General features: G+C 38.8%; 1 protein-coding gene across 3 annotated transcripts in view; it reads right to left on the bottom strand.

The window, feature by feature from the left end:
• Positions 1-16,037: 16,037 nt before the first annotated feature.
• The window catches only part of ATG2B (autophagy related 2B), a 45,571-nt gene continuing 34,849 nt past the window's right edge, over positions 16,038-26,759 (bottom strand). For all 3 annotated transcript variants that reach the window (XM_041403227.1, XM_041403219.1, XM_041403208.1), the window contains exons 35-42: positions 26,523-26,601; positions 25,483-25,687; positions 24,473-24,542; positions 23,434-23,516; positions 22,830-22,951; positions 22,488-22,642; positions 21,321-21,470; positions 16,038-20,518 (exon numbers count right to left, since the gene is read on the bottom strand). In XM_041403227.1, coding sequence (XP_041259161.1) covers positions 20,288-20,518; positions 21,321-21,470; positions 22,488-22,642; positions 22,830-22,951; positions 23,434-23,516; positions 24,473-24,542; positions 25,483-25,687; positions 26,523-26,601 — 1,095 coding nt within the window. In that variant the 3' untranslated portion in view covers positions 16,038-20,287. The remainder of the gene's footprint in view (positions 20,519-21,320; positions 21,471-22,487; positions 22,643-22,829; positions 22,952-23,433; positions 23,517-24,472; positions 24,543-25,482; positions 25,688-26,522; positions 26,602-26,759) is intronic.

Genomic DNA, 26,759 nt, shown 5'->3' on the forward strand with positions numbered 1-26,759 from the left:
AGAATAAAATTAGATGTGTGATGTTAGACATGCATTGTTCTTCCTGCCCCTGCTCTGCTTCACTTCCAGGCATTCTACACAACCCATCCTGTTTACTCAGACGAGGTGTGAAGGGTCTGGAAGAGTTATTTTGGGATACTGTCCCAGACTTTTGGAATACTGATGTAAAATACAATTCCCTTTGGGCACTGGATTCTTTCACTGCTTTTTTGCCAAATTCTAACTACTCAGACTAATACCAGTGGAGTTGTCTTGTGTCCTGATTTTAGTCAGTAAACCCTTCCCTTTTCAGTGCAGTATGTTGTTTTCTGATGCACTGGGCAATGTCGTATCCACTCGTGTTGCGGAAGCCTTGCCTGGAGTCCCTGGCCACCAGTGGAAATCAGTAGATAATGGCAGATGTCCTCCAGCAGGGCCACACAGCCTCTCTCCATGAACCAGTTGTACCCAGAACAGGCTGGCCCAGAGCAGGAAAGCCCCTGCAACTCAGGGACAGAGTAAGGGACTACTCTGAGGGCAGAGAACCCCAGGAGCCAACAGCAGGAGACACAAGTGATGGACTAGTCAAGCCATCTTCCTTTTAGGAATCACCAGCAGCATCTTCCTAGATGTCCAAAATAATTTTTTTTCACACATGCTAATAGGGAAATTCCTTTGTTTTTCCAAGGCTGTTGCTGCGTGAAGTGATGCTTTCTGTACACCTTTCAGGAGTAAACAAAACAGCAAGGACACTCTCAGTTCTCTGAACTGAGACACATACAGTTCTGTGAATATTCTCCCAAGGTGTGAGGACAAAGACTGAACAGCTCTGATGGTATTACCTCAAATTAGAGTCATGAATATCAGTGCTAACCTCATTGCAAAGACAGTAAGACAGTTCATTGTTTGGGAAAAAATATGTGTGTCATGGAAGGGAAAGTTAAATGTCTCATAATTTGACTGTGAGAGCAGGGATGTTGTGGGAAGGCAAATGGGCTACTGCATCTGATATTGGATTTACAACTGTGTTTCCTTGTTGAAAGAAGCTAAAGAATAAACAGCAAGAGCCAGAAAACTAGAGGATTTGCCCCTTCTTATCAGTCCAAGCCGAGAGTGACAGCAGGAAATAGACTGTGTGGCAATAATTATTTAGTCATGTGAGCAGAGATTGTCTCACAGCACGAGAAGGTAAATGAAAGTCTGGGAGACAGTGGAGGCTGTTGCATTTGGTTGCTTTCTGCCATTTGTCTTGTCAGTGTTATTTGCATTATTTTGCTATGAATAGTTTCTGTATTTTTGTATACATATGGAACTAGGACTAAAATACCTTTCAGTGTTCAATAATCTATTTCTACTTCTACAGGAAAATAGGGAGAAGCTACAGTTCTCTATAAGGCAAATATTTTCTAATTCATGAGGTTTAAAACCCATCAATTTACCATTTGCAATATTCTAGGGCATTAGCTCTTCCTTCCTCCACATATGCACTACAATAAATACTCTAAATTTCCCTTTCAGCAAATTTGTTTTTAGTGTCTGCTAACATAACTGACTGTAATTACTGTCTGACACTGAGTTATATGAAGATAGATGGGTTTGATTAGAATTGGTGAACTGTTTCTAGACAAGCATTTTATTTGAAAAATACAGCCACTTTTTTCCTTACCAAATATCTAGAGAATGAACATGCTGTATTTTGTTTCAAATGCTCATTATTTGGAATTATGCAGTACATGGTATATATTGCAGCATACTGAAGAATGATTAACTCTTTAATCTTGCTGCTGGCAGTTTCACACTCTGATTTTTGGTGTGGACAGCCATCCAAAGCACCTACTTTCCTTTCTCTTCCATCAGCCAGGATTCTTTCAGACCCACTAAGCAGAGACTCTTTTGGCAGGAGCACCCTTCCACAGGAATAATCAAGTCACTTTATTCAGATTGGCACGTGACAGAAATGTTGGGGAAGTGGGGGGAGGAATTTGTGAATATGGGAAAGAAGAAAAGGGTGACTCTTTTGCTTTGCTGGATTAGTAGTAGCCCCCAAAACTGCTCTGCCTCCGTGGTTCAGCTTGGCACTCCTGCTGGAACCTATCTGGGTTTCTTCCACCCAACCTCTTTGAAGCAATTTCCATGTCTCCACTCAGTCTGCATACATGGAAATTAATTCAGAGTTTAGGTCTGTTTTTTGCAGCAGCACTTATCAAGCTGGAGGAGACCTTCCCAACAGACCAGCATAAACAGTGGCAAGCTGCACACACAGCACTGTGCTGTGTCCTAAAGGACCTTCAGCACAGTTTTACCAGCAGCTGTTAGCCTGAGCTATTGAAATATTCACAGGTATTAGGGGCTTTTGGTGAAATGCATCTCTTCAGTCTCAAGGAAAGGCCATGTTGTACATTCTGCTTGCTGCTCTATGCAGCTTACTGTGCTGCCTGCCAAGTTTGTCTCTGAAAGACTAATGATATTTACAGTGCTTCCTCCACATTTGAACACAATATTTTCATTGTAATCTCATCTAGAATTCAGACCACCCCATAAGATGGCCTTCTCAGAGAAAATTTTAAAAAAAAATCCTAGTGAATATGATTGGTAAAGCAATAGAGAGCTTCATGAATGCCTAATTTCTCTAAACCTTTTAAAATTGCAGTTGTAAGTTATGCAAATTTACAACTGCAATTTATAACACACAGACAGAATTTCAAAAGCTATCACAGCAGGTCTCTTGTGTTACAGCCTAGACCACTGCTGCAGAACTCTGTGCAAGGAGCATTGATCCACATCAGTGTTTGCCCCATGTGAACAGACAAGCCTGAAAGCACTGTGGGCATGCTCTTACTGGAAGTGTCTGTGAGCTCTGCTGTGCCTCCCACTCCTGCCCAGTGCTCCCAAGCACCAGCACTGCCCAGCATAGCCTGTGTCACCAAATCAAAGGGTGCAGCAATGCTGACATGGCCTCCTTATTCAATCCCAATTCTTCTGCACACTTCACATAAATCACAGAGCACACAGGCTGTCACTGCAGCAGCTCTGACAGCTTAGATTAGGTGCTACCAGTATGAGACATGACAATGCCACAGGGCAAGCTAGGTCCCCGCTATGTCCTCACTGATGGAACCATGACCTATGGTTCACTGCCTGTTTCAGCAGTGAAATCACCAACAGATTTTATATGGAACATACCATTAGAGTTAATACACCAGAAAGAAAAATGAAGGGTAATTGCACTTAAACAGCAAAGTAGAGGGACCAGAAATGTGATTCAGGAGCAGACAGATGAAGCTGGATCTCCCTGATCCATTCCAACACTTAAATTGCTTTGCTCACCTTGGTGGCCTGTATTAGAGGAAAACACTGGAGCATCAGGCAGCTCCCAGTGTCCCCTGCTTTGTTAGCTAGTCCTTGTGTTAGAGGTCCTCTGGCCTGCTTGCTCACCCATCTCTTTTTGCCTCAGAGGAGCATTGGAGGACAAGGTAAAGGAATTTTCCTGAAGGTGAGCAGAAGTGCAGAGGCAGTTGCTGAGGATGGGTATAGGTGTGTTGGGGAAGTACAACATTCATATTTTTCTTTAAGATTAGATGAAAACTCCTACTTCTCTTCTTCTCAGCTGTTGTAAATCCTTTTCTAATTACAATCTGTTTTGGGCTGATGTGACTGTTCTGAGGGATTTGACCTAGTAGTCAGGCAGCAGCCAAGCAGCCTGAGAAACTTCTGGCATTATTACTTAGGGCTGCAAATGGAGAGCAGAGCTCTGTTAACACACAAAAAATAAATTGAAAACAGAAGCTTATGATTCAAAGCAAGGTGTGCTCACGGAACAGGTACTCACTGAACAACCCCTGCTCTTGTCAAAGGCATGAGAAAGACCTACCCATCACATACTGTCTGTAGACAACCTCCTAAGACCTGTGAATTTTAGGAGATCCTCAGGGTGCCCATCTCTTTCCACCAATGCAGCTGTCAATGATATTGCTCTGTGCCAGTGAATTCTTGTGCCACATGGCCCTGAAATTCAAATAACTGGTGCAAGATGATTTGAGTGGATGCCAAGTAAATGAAGATATTATTGCCTTCCCAGGGGTGAAGTGACAATGTTGTCGCTCCTCAGAAAATAGGAACACATGTCACTCATCAGCCACATTTGAGCTGCTTCAGGGCCCACATCAGTGTACCACAGTGGAAACCTTGTCTCTTACAGGAGATGTGCATTTGAGTCCTCAAGAAATGGGACAGAGGGAAGCAGAAAGACTATATTCATGAGCATGCATGAGAGAGGAGCTGGGGGATTGAAAATTTCTAAGGATATGTGCTTAGCTCTCATGGTAACAGGTAACAGTTAATGTCCTTCCTGCAGAAACACAGTCAGAAATGCTGTTGCCAAGAAAAAGAGATGGGAAGGCCTCCAAACCACTAAAGAAGCCCAAAGAAGCTCCTAAGGATACTTATGCAGAATTTCATGGTAGCCTAAATTGTTTTGCATTACTTTGCTAAGTGCGTATTTTGTATTAAGCAAATCCTTAAAATTGTTTAGTTTAAATATTTTAAAGTATTTTCTCCCTGTTCACAGATTAAAGATGAAGAAAGAATACTGCCAAATGTAATGTTAGTAATCTCCTGAGATTTCAGCATCCTGCTTTACTCTGAAACCATAGACAGATTGTTCCAAGAAATGTGTACCTAGGACTAAAGTTCACATTATCAAGTCACAGAATTATTTATGTTAGAAGGGACCTCCTGACATCACCTAGTTTAGGTTTCCAGTCTGTCTTAGCTGAAGGAGAAAACATGAACCTGTGCCTAACCCAAGAGCTAGCAGGAAGAGCCCTTTCCGTGGGCTCTGAACACATGCCACACTGGGCAGGCTCCTGACCTCCTGCATGGGTTGGAAACTCCTGTCCTAAGGCTTCCAGCAGAATTTAGGATCAAGATATCCACCCAGAAGTTAGTCTCTGCCAAGGGTTGTGTTACTCTCTGAGTTCACTAACAAGAGTGACCAATTCCCGTGGGATTTTTAAGAGCAGAAGTTGAAAAACCTGTACAATTAGTCAGCAAAGCAATATCAGTGACAGTGGTGAATGTACATTGATGTAATGAACCTAAAGGCCAAATTATCCCTGTGGATGGTCTGGTTTCTCACCAATACAATCGCTTTATTCTTGTTTGCCTTTCCCTCTCAGCTGTAAATAATGCACAGCCAATTTAAGAATACTGAAACAGACCTAATGTGATGGCAAACATCTTGCTTAAGTCACTTTACTGGAATTTGGTTTGCACCCTCGCTCAGCTCTAGAAGACCCTGGGGCAGAATGCCATGGATTTTTAAAGTTCTTTTGGCAGAAACACAGGTTCCCCAGGCAACAGTGAAGTCTTGCAAAATCACTTCTTCCAAAGCACTGCTGCCCCTTAATTGCCTTCTCCAAGGGATGATCTCTTACAGACTCCTCTCTAACTAAAGGCAGTGCTAGGTGTGAGCACAGAAAATTTGAAGGCTACAGAAGGAGCCTCCAACAGCACAGATCCTTTGTCTGCAACAAGGCCAGTCTGGTTTACACCTCTGTGAGGACACAGAGAATCAATCATGTAACTTAGATGTTAGTAGAAGAACTCTTGCTGCCTTGTCCTTTTGAGTACTACATTTTTAATTCATATTACCTGTGTTGCTTAGTTACTTTCAAACATTCCAACGCAGTTTTAAAAAATACATTTATTGCCTTGCCATGCACTCTCTACTCAAAAAGAAGCACTCAGGGAAGCAGTTCTTGGCAACACAGAGCTGGACACTGATGGTTTCTAACACCATGCGGAACTCACTGACCTGCTTCCCAAGCCTTAGCTGCTGCGTCTCCTATGGAAGAACAGCAGTAGAGACTACCCTGTCCTGCCTGAACTGCCCCAAAATCATTCCAGAGCATATCTGGTGAGAAAAGAGAACTAAGAATTATGAACTCAGAATTGCCAGCGTCTACACCAGCGGACAAATAAGCTGTGAAGCAGGAGCTCTGGAATCAAACACTATGAAACGTTATCAGAACACTAATGACTGCATTTCCCTTCCCATTTTCACTCTTGCCAACAAGTCCTCCTTATGTAAATGGATATGCAAATACATGCAAAGGATTCTAAAATAACCGGTGCAAAACTCAGAACTGCAAATGGGCACTAAATGTGAGTTTGCATGGTGTGGAGCAGCCTGTGGAGAGCACAGCTCTGTGAGGTGAAGGATGATGGTAGCTATTTGACTGCTTTTCACCTGAATCAAGAGTGCTCAGGAGATGTTTCTGGACCAGCATCCAGGCTGATTTTCATATCCCCACAACATTGTATGGATTGCAAACCCTGAACTGAGCACTGACCCAGACTCTTGGATGGATGGTAACTGAGCACTAGATACGCATTTAAAGAGAGCTGGAAGCTTTTACAGGAGGCTTGGAGTTTAAGGCACCATTTGGAGTTGAAAAAAAAAAAGCTGTCATGTACACACAACTTTCACCTCACTTCTGCAGCTGAAGGGTAATAAAAGAGGTCTTGGAAAGGTGAAGATGGTCATCTTTATCACACTTACAAAGTGTGAATTTAAGACCAAAGCATTGGTTTTCTGTGAGAAACATCTGAGAATAAAAAATTGAAGCTTAGACTTCTGTATCCTGTGCTTAGTCTTGACTCAAGTGGAAGTGATCATGGAGGGCACTAAACTGAAGTCTTCCAGATGAAAAGCAAGGTGTCCTGAAAAGAAAAGGTCCCTGAGGCCCAAAAAAACCCCCCAAAACAACAAAACCCAAACATAAGTGGAACTGTAGCTCAAAAAGGGAATAAAAAAGGATGAAAGCTACATCATTTTTCTATGCCAGAGAGTAACGCACACTTTGTGCTCTGAAGTTTTGAAGCCAGTCAGGCCCAGATCCCTGGTGACACCAAGAGAATTCTTTTCACTACTGTGTTCCAGTTTGCATTCATTAAAGACAATGGATGAATGAACAGAACTCTTTATAACTCATGACGTGTGGACACACAAGACTGCTCTACCTTATATGTTTTGACAGTGTAAATCAAAATCATCTCCTCTCAAGAGCACATTCATAAATTGGCCAGTGGCCAGTCAAATTCCTTCCTGCTGTGTGTGGACAAACTGCAACCACTAAACCTGCACATACAAAGAGCTTTGGGGTGTTACAACCACCCTTTTTTCTAATGCTTTAGCACCTCTAGCTTTGCCAAGCAGGAACCAAAGCCCTGCTCAGTCACAAATCTTGTCTACAGATTTGGCAAGATGGTAATCCTCAAAGCTGGCTGTCATCACTGCCTCTGGCCCAGTCTGCTCACAGAGGGATCCCTCCTGTCCCCTCCTCCAGAGTCTAGGCACAGACACTTCCCACGGGCTCCTGTCACTGACACTTGATGAAGGTCTCCCCTGAGTGAACCTATGGCCCCAGGACAGACCCACAGACCTGAGAGTCCTCCAAGAATGCAGCAGAGGAAAGTGTGAGTGAGGTGTGGCTTGTGTTGGGTACAGCTGCACAGGGTAGGACAAAGTGCAGAGAGCTACTGCTCCCCTCTGTGCCACAAGCGAGAACACAGGTCACCAGGTGACACGGGCTGTGTTCAGCAGGTGCCAAATTCACCACTGACCTCCATCCCTTCCTGCCTGGCTCTCATACAAAAGCTCACCATCTCTGTCTTCCATTTGCCCCCTCTAATCCTTGATTAGAGAACAGATACCCATGGCCTGCAGAGGCACAACTTTGCCAGTCTGCATTCACCTCCAGAAGGCGGCTGCCTTTCTCCAGCTGACCAGACACACCACAGGGAGTCACCCTGGCTGCCCAGGGCCATACACCAAAGACAAGAAGCCACCATCCAAGGCAATTGTGCAAGAATAACAAATGTATTCTGTCTTGAAGAGGAGCACAGCTAGAAATCCTTTACCAAAGAAATTCTGGGACAGAGATGTCCACCCATACGTGAGGACATGTGCTCCTGGATGCTGAGGAAATGTGCCTGCCTTGCCAGGAGCTGGCTGCAGTCATGATCAACAACTTTGAAGGGCAAGTTGCCATGCAGGGAGCTTGGCTGGTCCAGGCTGGCAGATGAGGAGGCTCAAGTTGCTTTGGAGCACAACCAAAAATATCAGAGCAAACTTTGTGAACAAATCTAACAAAGTCAAGAAGACTGACAACATTTCAAAGACCACTTTTATGGATGTCTAAGGCAGCTTTTCCTTCAGTGTTTCCAGAGTAAGATTAACTCTGGTACATGGGTAGGGCAATGTGAAGCAAAAACTGCTGGGATTTTTTGGAAGTATTTCAATTATTTGAATTCTCACTTCCTCTTCTCTGCCAAAACTGTAAATTATTCAGTTAGTGTAATAAGAAAAGCCATAATGGTATGAAAGGGGGTTTTTAAAAATACTATTTTATTTATTATTATAATAATACTTCAAAAGATTAGTTAATTATTGTACTTTATTATTATTTAGATTAATGACAGCTGAGGCACAGAGGCATGAAGACCCAAATCAGAGCCATTGCTATTATTGAGAGAAAGACTCCACCCCATGACTGAAGTTTCAGAGCATCATACGAGGCTTGATGAGTGTATGTACATGCACACACACAGGTAAGGAACCTTTCCTATAAGCTGCCTGAAATTTGGGAGGCACATCTGTGAACATCATGTGTGAACATCTGACACACACGGATCTGGAGCACAGCCAGGCTTTTTTTCTTGGACTCGTTTTGCAATCAAGGAACAGTTGCTGAGCAGCCCCTCCTGGTAGAAATGAATTACTGCTTCTCCAGAAGAATTGGAATTCAAGGTGTTTAATTCCAGCTACAGTCACTGCAATTAAGTTGTTCTCTAACACTTTCCCATGCTGTCAGTGAAAATCTGAAGGGATTTAAAAACACACTCTAGAAAATAATCTGTTTAGCTGAATTTTGGTGAAGATCCAAAAGTGCTACTTCATAAAATCAGGTATCTGAGAAAATGAATCATCCATTGCTTTAAACAGTTCATGACCTTCAATGTGTCACACCCCACACACTGCTGTGAATTTCAGTTATTTGTGTAGAAACTGAAATCTGTTTTCAAGCAAACACTTAAGGACATTTTCCTTTATTACAAAAACCACTTAGATGTATTGCTAACTTCGACTGACTTCTGTTAACTGTTCTGGTAAATCTAAACATTACACAAGGTTACTCACAGTCAGGCTTTGTGGACACTTAAACATTTAGGGGTGTAACCACATGGAAAAAAATAATAAAACTTTATAAGTTACCTGTGGTGTAGACAAAGCAAGTTACATATTTTAATATTGATGAGTCTTTACCAGTCTCCACACTACCCTCTGAACTACTGGCAGAATCTGAGATTTTGACCAATTAGACTACTATCACAACTGGCATAAAAACTGCATTGGTGTCATCTCACTGAGATAGTAGAGTATTATTTATCCAAGCACAAAGGGAGATGCAGGCAGAATAAAAAGTATTATTGCAAGATGCTAAATATTAAGGCTTTTTCTACTAAATTAATGTAGCAAAATAAATACAAAGAAAAGAGATAATATCATGCAGATTTTTATCAAGGCCAATTCACATACTTAAATACAAATAAACACATGCATCTCAGTGTTGACTAGTGAACCTCACAATCAGAGAACAGCAAGATAATGAAAGCTCTTACATTTCATAAAAAGGGAAGAAAAGGAGGAAAAGTGAATTTTTCATTGTTCCTTGGTTAACTGAGAGAATGAATTTGATAAACAAGTGTCAGGCTATATTACCAAAAGCAGTAAAAAGTCATATCCTGCTGTGACAGAAAACAACAGATCCAAGTGCTCATAGGCAGTGTGCTTACAAGTTGGTAAATTCTCTTTCATTTCTCCCAGAGAGCAAATTAAGACATAAAGGTAACTGATCTTTGCTGAGGCCACAGTTTCCCATATATTTTTTCAAGGACTCTGTTGGTTTATCCTACCCCAGATTAACTTTTTCTCCACTCATTTGATCTTTCTTCTTTAGCTGAGGCAGGACAGAGGGATCTGTAGATGTGTGATGAACTGAATCAGGAAAGCGATCTGGATTAAAATCCATTAATTATCCAGTTCCAGTTCTAATGCACCAGGTAAGCACAAAACCAGGTATCCAGGCACAGCTCAGGAGGAAAAGCAGGACATGGATGGAGTAGCTACTGGAAAGAAGGGTGAAGGACAGCTTTAGCCACTCTGTGACCTAAATGTAATGCATAAAAAAACCCCACAGTACAATGCCACAGGAATTACATAGATATAACTTATTCTTCTTCTCAGGTAAAATCAGGGCTCCTGCCTCTTTCTTAAAGATGGTGTTTTTCTGGAAATAACTGTTTTATCATCAATTCAAGGTATTTCTGTGCATCATTATTAACACATTTTTGCCAATTATAGATGTGGACAATAACATTTATTTCTAGTAGAAAGCATCTCAACAAAAACTTCACATTTGTAAAACAACACCCCATTTCCTCAGTTGCTGGGTAAAAGTGAACTGCAATATTTTTCAAATTAAGAACTGAAAAGTATCCAGAGAAAGCACAAACTTGCTGTAATATTGTCTTTTCAGGGTAGGAACTTCAGTGCAGAACTCAACTTTGACATGCAGACCACAAAACAAGGTGGTTCTTTGAATAGACCAAAAGCTGGTGAGCAGGAAAAATATTTTCCCATATTTCCTCATATTTCTCCTGCTCACCCTCTTCTCCCTTTGACTGAGTTTCCTCTGGTGGAAAATACATTTACCAAGGGAAACCATGTCCTGAACTGTCCAAATGGCACACAAGCTTTTTAGCAGCAGCACACCATATGAGTGTGAGTCAGGGCACTAAACTGCATCATGAGGATGTGTTCCATTACTGGAAAGAATAACATCTCGCAAAGTTAATGTGGCACTGCACCATCATGATTTAAGTTATTTGACTGTAATAGAATTTTCAGTTCTCAAATATTCTTAGTGTAGTTTGCAGTCTCTTCATTCTAAAAACAATGCATTTAACTTTTTTAACATTGCAATACAAAGCAATTACCACTGTTCCTTGAGAGGCCATGCAGATACATATATATATTCTAAATAAGCCTTTAATCATTTTCTCTGTTGAAAGAGAAGCTAATTTATTGTCGGTAATTAATGCAGCTTTGGTTATATTAAGATACATCACTTAGTTGTGAATGGCTTGGGAGACCTCACTACTTAATTTGCTGTGACTTTCCCTGGTCTCTGTGAATGACTATGACTAAGACACTTAATTTTCTTCTGTAGCAGCCGCTTCCTTGTTAGTATTTTCTGTCACTGTGATCAGTTTCTTCTGAAGTCAACCTCAGCATTTCATTATGAGCAACTAAAAACTTCCCCTCTGAAAATGAGAAAATTTGGGGAAATTATTGATAAGCCTTATAAAACATTTCCTTTGTCATTGCATAAACTGTAATGTCTATTGCTTTTTCACACATATCTTGAATTCCTGGAATATTATTATCATAATCACAATTATAATCCATATAAGGATGTAAATTTTCCCAGCTAGATGTATACATAATACACCTAAAATTGACCTTAACATCTGCCATAGATCTCAGTGGTAATTATCCTGTACTTTGTGTCCAGAATGATTAGAGGTCGTGTTGTCCTCTACACAAGCAGTTTCTGTTCCACAGTAGATATATGGGATGAAGCTTAATTTATAAAAGACATTATTTGCCGATTCTGATGTAAACAAGAACTATTCTGAAAATACATTTCCCTTTTTTTTTCACCATAGAGAAAGCTGTTATTTATGGCAACATTCTGTAGACAAATTCAGGATTTTTATGTGTTGGAGGAATGTAAATTCTTGCTGCTTGGAACCTAACACCGTGGACTTGGTCTTAAGCAGAAAAGTGATGTGAAGAAGGAAACAGCTTTCAGCAAAGCAGACTCAGTCATGTGGAAGTTACCCTGGAGATTAACCAAACTCTATCAAAAAGCTCCCAGTTCTTTGCTTTACTCTAAGCAGGTCCTTCAATTTTCAAGCAGTAAAGAATTTGAAAGAGTCTTCTCTTTCTGTTCTCCTCAAGTTCTCATTTTAGCCTTGCTAAAAATAGGTAGGGACAGAGTTTCAGTTTTTCAGTTTTGCTGTGGGTTTCTAAAAGATTTTTCAGCACCTGAGAACACAGGAGGAGGTAGGAGCAGCCTGACACCTGCCTCCATGGACACTGGTGTAAACTCAGAGTCCCAGCATCACATTTATTTACTTGTGCAATGCAAGATCAAGACAGATATTTTTTTTTTTTTAACAAAAATAGGACGAAAAACAATTTGGATTTTGCAGTAAAAACAAGATGTACTGAGAAGCTGGTTTTGCTTAGCATTCTCTGACAGCTAAGACTTCCCCTGACACACACCACAAACTGGCTGAAACAGAAACTCCTTGGGAAAAGGGGGTGTTATCAGTATGTTACAGAGAGGAAGGAGAAAGCTGTGTGCCTCTCACTCCCTGCACTTGATGGCCCTGTCCCAGGTGCACTGCAGAGCACTCAGGGTAGGTTCCCTAAAACACAAGGAGCTCAGAAAGGCTCTGTTTTCCTACCAACAGGAACGGACACTGGCTGTGCTTTGGAAACCAGCACCTCTGTCCTTGCTCAGGATGGCTGGATGCTTACACCCAGCTTCCTCCTCAGCTAGCAGGCTCTGTTCAGCCAGCTGAACTCACCTCACTGTCCTTCTCCACATTAACTTTGCTGCAGCGATGAGTTTTGCAAAAGCAACAAGTATCAAGAGCTGTTACTCAGCAACACAAAGAGGACTTCAGTGAATGTGTTTGAATAGCTACCCCTAAAATATGTAGTGAGAAAAAAAAAAAACAAACAAACCCCAAATATTTTTCAGATATTCAATATTACTCAGAAAAATCTGTTGTGTTTCTTTATCCTGTCTGCGTGACAAGCTTAACTCCAAGTGATTGCCCCTGGAGTAGCTGGATTGATCAAGAAATTCAAACACAAGAGCACTTACCAGCAAATCTCAGGGGTGGCAGAAATAACAACATTGCTCAACTTTATTCATCAACCTTCCTTGCTTTTTCTGCATCTTCACAAATATCTGTTAAAACTATTCTTGGGGCTTCATGCTTAATAGGAAGCAGCATCAGTAAAAATTCAGGTCGAGGACAACAAGGCAGGATGGTTATGATGAAAATTGCATCTGAAAACCTTCTCTCTTAATGTCAGTGTGGATCTTCGCATTAAATTATACGAGAGGCTCAGGGCAACGATGCAGAGGCATTAATGGTTAATGCAGTGGGACATGCTCCCTTGTAATTGCCTCCTGTCATTGCTGCAGTGCCTGTGAGATACTGTGAAGAGACAGAGCCCAGTTTACAATCCCACGTCAATGGATCGTCTCAAACTCAGAGGTAATTTTTCTTTTTGGATGAATTGTCAAACTCCATTGTATTAACAAGTTTACCTGGAGGGGCATCACCTCTGGTTGGGAAAAGGAAAAAGGGCCTTCTTGCCAAAAAGTTATAATTCTCAGGAAAGAACAGTAGCAAAAACAAAAAGCCATGATCTGGGACAGTACTTTTGCCTGGTGTAAACAGAATTCAGCTATCAAGTAAGAGAGTTTTCCTCTAATGGAATCTATATAATTGCTCCCCTTCATTTACATTTGTTGCATTTGGCCTGTCAGCAGTTCTGAGGAAAATAAGCACTCAGATACAGAAAGGACACAGAAAGGAAGAAAAGGAGCAAACACTATTACAACAAAGTAATTGAAAGGCCAAGAGAGAATGGAACTTGAGCAACAATGGAAGCCTCATATCTAAAATACAGACATATTTTAAAATAAAATAAATACTTTTAGGGCTCTAAAAGACAGTTCTGGCACAGAGTACACAGAGACAGGCCCTAATGAAGGTGAAGCATTTTATTTTATTGAATAATTCCAGGAAATCTTTCAGATCTGTTAAATATTACTAAAGAGATAGATGATATCAGGAATTATAACTTAAAAACTTATATTGATATAAATAACCTGCTTATAAAACTAAGCACTACTTTTGCCATCCTCTCATGGCATACTCTGCTTTTCTATCACTTTTCCATCCACAGTAGTGTTATGCACATGTCTCTATTGATCACTGCAGGTCTCTGTGCTATCTTTCCATCAGCTGCAATGAACCCAGATCTGTACAGTACTCAGCATAGCAAAGATATACCCATGCTGTGGTCTTACCAGCACTCTCAGAGCACACCCTGTGCCATTTCACCTTCTGGTGTTCAGCTCTCCGTGCCTGCACCTGCCATTTGGCCAAGGATTGCCAGTGTTGCGATGACAGAGCAGAACTGTCAAACATCCTCAAACTCACAACCTGAAGTCTCCCTGAGACTGTTGTACACACAGTAGGAAGCACTTCAAACTCATCAGGGAGAAGAAGGGAAAAAAAGAAAGTCATCCTGGGAGATTCATGGAGTTGTTGGGGCCACCAACACATCTTCAGTACCAAACAACAACCAGGTGTTGAAGTCTAAAGGTGCAAGTTAAAGGTTTCAGTGGAAAAAGCTCCTACTTATTTTATCTTTGTGCTCATGAGCTACAGTGGACCAAGCTTCATCTTACTGAGTTCTGTGCCCTATCTCCAAAACTGAAGTAACCTTCCTCCTGCTCTAATGGTTTCACATCTCTTTTCCTCCTTGGAGGCTTCGTTCCTCAAACTTCAACCTGCAAGAGCCAAATACAATACTCGTGCACTTAACGAAAAAAGAAATCAACAAATGAGCAAGTAATTAGATACACAAATAAAAGCCTGGAAATAGAACTATACTACAGATAGCTCTCAAATCCTCATGACAAACACCTAAGAAGCTTGAACTGCTTACTTGCCTGTGGGGCTATGAATATTCACTGTTGCCCTTCAATAAGTTCTTCTTCCATCTAATCACTCTGTTGGATGAAATAGCTCTGAAACCTCAGTTATCTGTCACAAAAAGGTAGCTTTATTACTTTTATAATCTCTGTTAATAGAGATGGTTTTAAATACTATTTCCTACAAATACTAATTGGCAGAAAATACCTCACTATTTAATATCATGTTTCAAATGTTGCCAACAAAATTCACTAATGGGAAAATAAAAGAACACTTGAGCCTGGGTCATCCTCAACTAGGAATAGAGATCAAGGATACCAGCTCATGTTGCTGGGTTGGAATGACTTCCTGGTGGCTTTCCATAAATTCTCAGGTAGCTGGAGTGTCATTAGTCTCCTCTGCTCATCTGGGGGCTAACCTGAAAACATCAGGATTCTCCCTGGTATTCCCTAGTATTGCAAAGAGATAAAGAACTCAGATAATTTCCTTTGATCCACCATGAGGTCTTGTTTAAAAAAAAATGGTTGGGGGAAGAGAAGCTACACAGGCTGGGAGTCGGCTCCGCTCTTAAATGAAGGCTCACTGCCAGAATAGTGATCCAGCCTTATACAGTGACCACCCCTCACCCCGCCTAATTAAAACATCATGACAAAACACAGCAGCAAATTGTTTCCACCTGTCACATGGCTCATGGATCTCGCACTGGCACCAAAATTCAGTATTTGCGTATTCAGTACGCAGAATTCTATGATCTCTTTTCAGATGCTTGTAACTAAACACACGTGAAGTGGGCACGAGAGAAGGCTCCTGAAAGGAATTAATTATTTTGCATTCTTCACAGGGTTTGGAAGCTGATGAAGCTTTAAGAGCCTCCACTAAATGCAGAGATAAAAACTATATTCTTAAATACCTAAATGCAGCAACAGGCCTGTAGGGGACATAAAATCTGATTGTTCAGGTAAAGAGCTTTGTTGATGTAAAACAGAAGTGGTTTCAGGTTATATCAGCCAGCTTAATTAATTTCCTACCTTTTGACCTCTGTGTAGTTTTAAAACTTTCTCTTTTTGAATCAGTAATTTATTTTTTTTTTTTAGGTACAAGTCTTAGCTTTAACAGTTAATTCTGGTACTTTGAGAGACTGTTTTCTGTGTCAGTTATACTCAAAGGTAGAGAAAACCAACTCAAGGAACAAATTAAGATATTTATTTTTGCATTGTTACAAATTTGGGAGGGGATTTTCCATTAAATGTATTTAACAGACAACCTATTTGCACTCAGGCCTTTCAGCATTTTAATACGCTAAAATATATACTTTTGGTGCCATACAAATTATGGTTAAAAATAATTCTTAAGGACATACTGAGGGGACAAGAACTTTAAGCAAAATAACTCAAGTTGAAATAGTCAATTCCCTTCAACAGTGGTTTCTATTTCATGAGATTATATTCTTTACACTAGCAAACTATATACAAACAATACCACAAAACTACCATAAGTGCAAAAATGTAAAAAATATACACAAACATATACACAAATTGCCGTGTTTCTGTCTGAACTACCTTATAGTTAAGAAATCCAGTACAAATGCATGATTTGTATTTATGTATTTGACTTGTAAGTATCTAATATTTAATTGTAAACAAGATTCAGCATGTAGAGCAACTTAAAACAGTTGTCAGAAGCATAAATCATGAGGCCTGGAGACTGAAGAACTGTGCACACTAGGATCCAAATTGACATACATACCCACACATTTTCTGACTTACCCTGCAGGGGCATTTAGAGTACTTTAAAGATTTGGATGTATTCATATACTCCAAACAAATTCTTGGATTTCATTGTTTTACAAAATGCATATATTTCAATATTCAAAGAAAAATCAGTATAACATTTGCAGGTGTAGGTTTTCACGTTTGGTAAGAGTATCTTGTTCGTCACTGTTGAATAGCTTTTTGGTTTATTAAGAACCTTTTCTTGGCAACTCAATTAAGGAACAGTAAAAGAAAGCAAGCAATGGATGTTCACAATCAACCACTCAGTGAGCAAACAGAAGCAGACATGTCCCTTAAGCACAGATGAAGTCACAGGGGATTATCCAGTGAGTCACTGACAATGCTGTTCATTAGGCAAGTACACATTGGGCACACTGCACTGCTAAAAACCTGCAGGACTTAGGAGAGATAGTGGAAAGAAAATGGAAGCTGCCTTTGCATCGATGTGATGATTTGCTGCTCTCAGTCATTGCTAAGATTCTTAGCAAGAACGGTTTGTTTGTTTTAGAAAAGATGGCTGGCTGTCTTTCAGGTACTTCCAGGCCACTCATCGATGTATTATTTGAAACACCTGGATATTTAATAAAACCCAGGATGACAGTTCTGTCTATTAGGATGGTGCTGGGCTAAGTAACAATAGCAGTAGTAGAGTGTTTGGAGGGAATTAAAATATTGTCTATGCCAGTTTAAAGCCTCTACAAATATGAAAACTGCCCATAGCTATAGCAACTGATTTCACTGGAAAATTCAAGTACAAGAATATTCTTTACAATCTCCTTGTGCTAATGGAAAACACAGTAATGTTGTCCATAAGCTTCCATTTCTGAGGAATATGTCCAGAGTCAAATCTCATTTTGTGTACTTTTTAAGTGCTGAAAACTCTTACAGTATTGAGCAGAGCATTTGATGAATCCCTTCTCATACATGATATTTTTTGATTTAAAATACAAGCTGAGCCCTGTAAGACACATTCTGTAAACTAGTCTTAATGTAAAGACTAGTTTGATAAGTTTTGTGATTTTTTAGGTTTTTTTAAACATTTCAAACACTGCAACAATGCAGAATATACACCCAAAAATTAGAAAACCATTTCCAAAATAAAATGTTGGGAAAAAATTTAAAATCAATTTCACTGAAAAGCCTGAATAAAGTGCAAGCAGCAAATGAGAGGGTTTACATAGTGAAAAGTGAAGTTTAATAAATTGTACAATCTGTATTGCTGACAATGAAAGACACACTATAAAAATGTTTTACCTTGACATCATGCCCTCATATAAAAATATATTCTAGTTACCTTGCAGTACAATTAGATCTTGACAGAATTGAAAAAGAAAAGAACACTGAAATGCCACTTTTCAGCAGCGTCTGAAAGGCAGAAAATATGTAGATTTATGCTACAGCAGTGTATTTTAATTAAGTGGATGAACTGGATTAGCTATTTACTAGTACTAGCTACTTACTAGTACACTAATTCCCAATGAAAAAGGTGCATTGCTACTTACTTGCATTGATTCACCACCACTTCTCGAGAAGGCATTCAGGAGGTGCCACATTGCAAACATGGAACTCATTCCTGTGCAAAATGCTCATGCTTTGAGCTCTCACTAAAGCAGAGCTCTCTAATTACTGAACAGAAGTATGCACTACAGCAAGTATTTTTACATCAGAAAATATTTTAGGTTATTAAATCTGCAGATATTTTTCCTCTCAAAAGCACTTCCTCCTGCTCGCAGCAAGTCATTTAGCTGAAATAACCAGGTTTTCAATGCACCACAACTTCAATGATTCCAGTGAATTGAAACACAACTTTATAATATCACCTGTCACCTTATGCAGGAATTTGTTTTTACCTGGAGCTTTGTTTTATGAAAAATAAAGCAGACTGCAGAAGTCTTCCCAACAGAGGGGAGACTTTCAAATAATTTACTGTCCAGCCAGATTCTTTGGTATTCAGGAATACCTAGTATAGTATCGGTGTGAACAAGCAGCAAATTTTTTTCCTTCATATACTCCTGCTTGTCCATTAAGGCCCATCAGCAAAGTTTCTACTGGAGGCAGGTTAACTGAACAAAGAGTGAAAATGCTTCCTCATCACCCTTTGAGACTGAAGTCTGATCAATAGCATCTGATGTTCCCCTTTCAGTGGGGATTTTCCACATAGCATATGGGCAGGACTTCCACTTATGACTAGCACAGAACAATGAAAAACTTACATACTGGCTAGTAATTTAAAGTTTAATCTACTGAAATTCCAAATGAGTACTTTTCTATTCAAAAGAATCTTTACTTCTTATTCTCCAGTTTTTGCCAATAGAAGACAAAAAATAGTTCATTATTGCACATCTACCGCCAAGACTTTCAACTGCCCCAAAATGGTGCAATGTCAGGTGCTTAGTAAAGCTCTGTGGAGACACATGTCACCTACTGTGGTAAATGGTGAATGGTAAAATGGTAAATAATGTCAGTACCAACTTGGATTTTTGAAGTTTTGCTGTCCTTTTTAAAAACCTCTCACCAGTTCCCAGTTTCAGTTAAAGGACCCCAAATACTCACTATCAAATAACTGATGACACACAATCTAAATTAAGAATACCTTGTAAGAGCAGCAACTTTGCAACAATATGAACTTTAAACAGAAGCAGATTACTAAAATAAAGTCTGTATAGCCTTCTAACTATGAAATTATGAAATAATTTGTTTTACTTATGATTTTTCATTCTTACAAAGAACTGTTGGTGACAATTAGAATTAACTGTTTTCCTGAAGAGTAGGTATTTTTAGCATTGTAATTAGTGTAACAGCAGACGAAAAAAGTTTTTCCATATAATGAGTTTAAATAAATTTAAGACACTTTTCTGTAGGATCATCATCAAATGATGCTCTTTTCAATAATTTGTGTAAGCTTCTAAACCACGTAAAGATAATGCACATTACATTTTATTCACACTATAAAAAAAGCACAATATACAGGCCATATCCTTTAAAGTGCAACACAACAGAACATTTCTGCAACATTCAGGTTCTTCAAAAACCCACAAAAGTAGGTATTTAATATTTAGGAACAAATTCTGTTCATAGGTGTATTGACACTGAATCTAATCTCTGAATGGTTATCAAGCTTGTCCTTGCTGTAAGTGCCACGCTAAAAGCGATGCTTATGACCAATAAACAGTATTATCTTATCTGCTTCCATATTAGACAGCCTCATGTCTCATGTCCACAATGAAAGTTTTTATCCTTTAGTCAGTGAAGAGCATCTGCAGAGCCCTTCATTGAAGGCAGTTCTTTGACTATGCTCAGAAAACCTCTTTAAAGTCCCTTGGCTTCGCCACACAGGCTACTGCTTCAGATGACAAATCTACCAAGAAAAATATGGTAAATGAATAGAGCAAGCATGTCTCTGAGTTGGCAGCACATGCTTCACTATGTTTGGCACTATCTACCAAATGTATTGGTAACACACAGTATAAGCACGTACCAATTCGCTTTTCACTTCATAAATATTTTTGGTTGGATGTTTTGCTAGTAACAGTTGGAAAACCTCATTTGTTCCTGAGATGAGCATGACAAAACAAAGTGAGCTCCATCTAAAGCTGCCAACAGGACATTCTTCTGCATTTCCAGCCTTGCTACCTGCCTGCTGAGCCAGATTTAGAATCTCAATCCTCCCCAAGGCGCCACTTCTGAGATTCTTCTTGACGCACATCTGGCCTGATCTGGTTTCTCATTCCACCCAGAACATTTGAGGTTGCCTCTGTTGCAACAATGAAAGGTTTCACCACAGTTGGTGGGATTTGGCGGAGGACTCCGCCTACTGCTCCAGTGACTCCTCTGTTCTCATGCTCACGAGCAGCAGTCTCATAGATGGTTTGGGCTGTGTCCGTAATGCCCTTTAAGAAAATAAAGGGAATCAGTTACACTAAAAAAGAAAAAGCAACCTCTCCTAGTTTTAAGGGAAATTTTAAACTGCTCAGCATGTTTCTTCTTGGTGATTTGTATTATAACTGCAGTAAAACAATAATGATATAAATATGATTTAGTTCTTCTAATGAGGCTTAAAATAACACTCCTATGGACTGAAGAGACGTAAATATTTCATTTCATATGATGGCACATCTTGTGCATAGGGGAAGAAGCTTTGGAGTACTGTGAACTACTGAAAAAAATGACAAAATTCTCTGGAAACTCAGTTGACACCTTACTTCATAGACAGTACATAAGGTGCAACTAACAAAGTATAATATGAAATACAATAAAAACAGATCAGCATTCTTATGTATAATACACTGTCATAGTAGAAAAAGGTTTCACTTTTTCTAAATCCTGAATTAAGCTTAAACTCTACCTCCCTCAGAATTAACAGTAACTGTGAAGGAGGTTGAACAGAAAGGGAAGGAAAGGGAAGGATGGATGACACAGCACAGGAAATCAAGTTTACATGGCTCAGAATAACCGTAAACCATCCCAACCACAGAGCACTCAAATCTTATTCACACTCATCTGCCTGACATCTTAGGTTTTTTCCTTTTTCCATTCAAGATTTCCGTTGGTTTAAGATAATTGATGAAGACAGTCTTGTTCAAAGCTGAAATCTCCTTCTCATTCAGTCAGCCTAAACTAACATCTGTTATTTTATAATGCCATTTTAGGAAATAATTAACTTTGGTTCACAAAAATTGCTTCTGCACTCACCTCTTTCACAACACTGTAGGCTTTGGCTACACCCTCCCGCAGGTCGACCGGCTGAGGAGCCAAGCGATGGCGAGGGAACCGTTTGATCTTTTTTGCTTCAATGAAGGTAGGCCCTGGTGACACCATGTCATAAGCAGTTTCTGCAGCTGCCTGCACATCAGGTGCAAATGCAAAACACGTAAGTGTTACAGTACCTGATCCCAAATTTTAACTACTAATAGGGTGATGTCATTGAAAAGAATTCTTATTCCTCAAATAATATTCATTTGCATTTGATTACAGTTTGGTACAAGAACTTATGGAATGTGCAGCTCTAACTACACATGAATTCCATAATGAAAGAATGAATGTTGTAGGTTTGGGTGGGGTTTTCTCCCCTCCCCTCCTTATGCATCCTCTAAACTGCATAAAATGCTCAGGATAGAAACTGAACATTTGATCAATGGTGTTTCTTACAAACACACAAGCACACAAATAATCCCGTTTGTGATTAATAGCAATGTTTTTCTGACTATATATGTTCAAGCTAAGGCACATATATTATTTTTGCAAGATTAGGTGGTAAAAGTGTATTTTCATTGTATTTTTGATATTACAAAACATAAATTTATTAACACTTTAATCCAAGATTCCCTTAGTGTTAAATCCAGGAAGCTTTATAGACTTTCTGTAGATCTACAGAAATAGTACTGGTTTGGGGTTTTTTTTGTTTTTTTGGCTGGTTTGTGGGCTAGTTTTTTTTTTTTTTTAATAAGCACAGAGAAGCCAATCTTTTATAAAAAGGTAAGAATCTACTACTGGATAACACACATGCAATGAAGAACTCATCTTTCTCAGCATCAGTGATTTTTTTAGTGAAGCTGAACATTTTCATATTAAACTACACATTGTAATGCATTAAAGACATTAAGAAATAAGCAGCAGCTTGGGTGCTCAGCAGTATTTTAACACAGTTTTCTAACCATTGCATTTGATGCCACAGTTCTCACCTCACAGACTACTGCCAACTTTGCCCAGTCTCTGCTCTCCTATTTATACAGCTGCCTTTTCTTTATTAACAGATGCTCTCTACCTTAAATCTATAGCATTAAGACATTAGCTTAATACAGAGCACTTTCTAGCCACACCTCTCATTTTACATCTAACTTCAGGAGTAATACACTCTACCTGTATAGTCTGAACCATTCTGTTTGTTAGCTCCAGTGCTGCCATGGCAGTGGAAGTACCAAAAGAAGCTGCTCCTCTCTGAAAGCCTCTGACAATACGACCGTCCTTGCGGTACTGCTCTATTGGCAACCACACCAGGTCTTTCAGACCTTGCACTGAAAATGAAGACACAACACCAAAATCAGACACTTCTCTTAGATATGCAGAATGCCTTGAAAGGAAGTGAAAACAAAGAGTCAGCATTGTTTGTGTTGGTTTTTTTGAGCGGGGAGAGGTGTTGTCTGGTTTTTAAAGAAACAAACACACTCATATGTAGCTGAACAGAAGTAAGAATTAACTTACCTAACTGCACTAGCGAATGCATAGGCCCTACTCCTCCCAAAATTCCTGGTAGCTGGTTTTTCTTTATATCGTTAAGCCATTCACTGATAGCGTACGAGAACAATTTGTCCACACCTAATAAACTAAAGTAAATACAATTATTAATTGTATAATTAATACATTAACTACAATTAATTGTATTAATTGTATAATTTTTTAAAACAAACAATTCCTAATAAGATAAATGCATTTGTTATTCACTGATATAAAAGACGTCATTTAAACAACAGGAAAGCTTCTTCAAATGTCTTTGCTGCTGTTGGCTGAGCCAAGAATTTCAATTGTATATGCATCATAAAACAAACTCAAAACCATATAATTACATACAGTTCCATAGGAAGTGAACATGAGACTAAAAGAGTTTATCATTAAAAATAGCAGATATATTAAATTCTGTTCTGAGTTACAAGTTCTTGAATTACATACCTTTGAAAAAAAATCTAGAATCAAGAAATATTTGTAAAGTCAGAAATTTTGGAATTTAGAAGGGCATCTTAAGATAAAATTTGCTTTGCATTCGCAAATTTTGCAGTAGCTGTGTTGATCTAGATTTTGAGAAACTTACCCGTGTCTATAACAAAGCCTCTTCAGCTTTAATTCTGAGCAGTTCAACTGAGCAAGCCCAATAAGAATCCCAGCTAATGTTCCCTGTAAGTGAAATATTTTGTTATCACATACATTTACTCAACCCACACAACCTGTGAGAAATAATTTCATTATCTCAACTCTTACTTACAAGTATTCTGTCTAAACATTCTCTCCCAGTCCCCCAAATGTGACTCGTTACAGTGCTATGCATCATGTTACATGGAAAATTGCAAAAAGGAAACTTGGCTTAACCTGCTACTCAAAGAAAAACACCTGGATACAGGAGGGCTTCTTCAGAAATAATAACCTATAATAAATTATGCAAACACAGTTCTGGTTTTAGTGTGTTCCAGGCACTCTAAAGCTACCATATTTCATGTTTCATTTCTGATATCCAGGCAAATTCAAGAATTTGTTGCTTTCCATATTTTCTTACTGATTTGCCATGATAAAGTACAAGTCTTGTTGTGCAAATAGGATTTTTTTATGTCAGCTTCTAAACTCAGTGTGATAAAGAATGCCTATTTTAACAAGAACCATAGGCATTTTTTTCATCTGTAATAGATTCTGCCATTTCCACTGAGGCCCATATGCTACTAGACTGCAAGGAAAGAAAACAAGAAGAACAAACAACAGTATTTTGTTCTGGTATCCATGAGGAAAAAATAAAATGTACAATTTTGGCATCAGACAGTGAGGGGTATCATACTTTGAGGGGTACTGCAGCTATACAGTATGATTTCAAGCCAATCATGGAGCTCACAAATGTGACATTCAAGTTCAATCCTGGATTAATCACACTGCGGGATCCACTCCTAGTTTTCCAATTAAGAGTGAAACCAGGTTAAACTTTACTAAAACTAAGGGGGGGAAAAAGTGTTCTATATTTGTCATAATCACATGATTAATGAGTAGGGAAAATAAAAATATACCTCCCATTCATAGGGAGCAGGGAGGGGAGAGCAAAACAAACAACATCAAATTTTTATTCTATAGCATCAGCATTATACACAAACCTGGTCCATTGATACATGCTTCCCGTGGTAATCGAGCCGTATTGGAACTTCTGATGTAAAGCGAAATTCTCTGCGAATACACAAAGGAAATATTACAGTGAGAAACATGAAAAGGAAATAAAATTATCCTTCTGAAAAGAAACTCATGGTTTTCCATTCTCCTGGAATAGGATATCATACCCTTCTCTGTAAACCATAAATCCTTTTGTTACTGTGTTAGTACTTCAGAACAAATGTACAAAATACAATGGCAAACTCAGCTTTTCTTGGTTTATTTACATCTGTTTCAGGTTAGCATTTGTAATAAATTTAAAAGTCAGGCAAATGTGCTACTAGTCCTGCAAGTGACTATATGAAAAAAAAGAAACATGCAAACACTCACAAAGGATTCTGTTGGCAAAATTTAGTCCTGCAAGTCGAACTTGATTAAAAAATTCTGTTGATAATTGGTGAAATTGATTTGTTGGTAATTGGTATGTGGTAAAATAGAACCACAGTCATGCTATTACAATTTAACTCTGCACTGCTTACCACAGCACACATCTTTTGTTAGAGGCACTTATGATCTGAATGCACACGAAAAAACTTCTGCGTAACAAGCTACAATTTTAATATTCACTTCCCAGTCAGGGCTACATTAGAGTTTCTCTTGTGATATCTTAATTTCATACCTCTCATCCATTATATCCTTATATCCTCTTCCTTTATATACTCTCATCTTTGATCATATTAGATAATTTATAGTTAGGCATAAGAGTACAAACACTGCTCTTTTTATGTATTTGTAAAACATTACTGGTTCTCTATGGGGCAGAGATTTAATTTTTATCTCCTTTTGTACAGTGGTGTGCAAAAGTTATTAAAAATCATTGGTGACCTTCCAGTGATAGAAACAAACGTATTTGCTTTCTACAAGCAACCAATAAACAAACAAAAAAATGCACCTTGCCTGAAGTTCTGGAATAGTTTATCACCACACTTTCTTAAAACATTTTGAAACAAAAATTTACCTGAAAAACACTGGCTGATCGCTGTATGATGTCGTTTCTTGTGAGAACTGATCATCATCTCCATTAACCACATCCATGGAATCAATGCTGTCATTTTCATTTGCTTGCTTGTGTGATGCAAAAGAAATGACTGGACTTGGTTCCTTAAGGCTGCTGACATGCCTGGGCAAACTACATGTAACTTCAGCACCAGGAGACTTTTTTACTACAGAAAGAAGTTACACACAATAAAGTGAGTCATATTTTTCACAGTGATTACAGAGAAACTGTATTTACACAATTACTGCGTCCTTAGTAAGTTCTAATGCTTATTAGTAGGAATTACTAGCAGGGCAATATTTAGATTCTCTCAGTTTTTGATAAAAGTTATTACATGCAGCTGAAGTTGAGGTTAATGCACCGGTATAAATAATGTATCTGGTTCTGATGGCAGTACTGCAGAGTGCTTCATCAGCTATGCATTTCAGCACGACACCTCAACAGAAATAGGTAAAGAAAGTACAGTTGCTAAGAAATATCCAAATATACTTAATGATGGAAATGTGCTTTTCAATATGCACTGCTTTTGCATCAGATAATGTAATTGATAAGAAGTACTGCTTCAACAGCATATATATTTAATACCTCTTGCATAAAGTATTATGTTTGTCTAATATCCTGAAGTTGGCTAACATAGAATTCAATTTTATAAATATGCAGGACAATGCATTAGTTTTATCTAATATTAATTCCCAATAGCATATGCACAGCCTCAATTTTTTGAGAAGCTCTTATTAAATATGCTCCAATTTTGGTTAAACCTCCTTTTATACAATTAAGATTCCACGTGTTGAAGACCTTTGTTCATATATCTAAAATAAAAAGCTTAAATACCAAGGGCTTTTGAGTTTTAAAAAAATCAGTCATTAATGTTAGTGCTCAAACCCCAACACAAGTTTTTATACACACAAGCTTCACATGTGAATTTATAAACATGTACACAAATTAAAGAACAAAGAAGCAGCACTTTTACGTTAGTTTTTTTTTTTTTAGAAATATACCTTCAGGATCTGGAGTAACTAAGAGTTCTACTTCTGTAGAAAGGCTAGTGAAAAAGTCCTTCAGGAAAAACAAGGCATCCTAATGGCAAAAAGTAAGATACAATCAGGTTAAAAAAAAACACAAAGACCTAATTGTCTAAAAACACTACCTACTATTCCACATCTATTTCTATGCAGATATGAAACAATTTTTTTCCTTTTTGATCCTTTAACATATGCACAAACCACATAGAAATC

Source organism: Onychostruthus taczanowskii, unplaced genomic scaffold (genome assembly GCF_017590055.1).
Source record: "Onychostruthus taczanowskii isolate IOZ18803 unplaced genomic scaffold, ASM1759005v1 scaffold1, whole genome shotgun sequence".
Lineage (NCBI taxonomy): Eukaryota > Metazoa > Chordata > Aves > Passeriformes > Passeridae > Onychostruthus > Onychostruthus taczanowskii.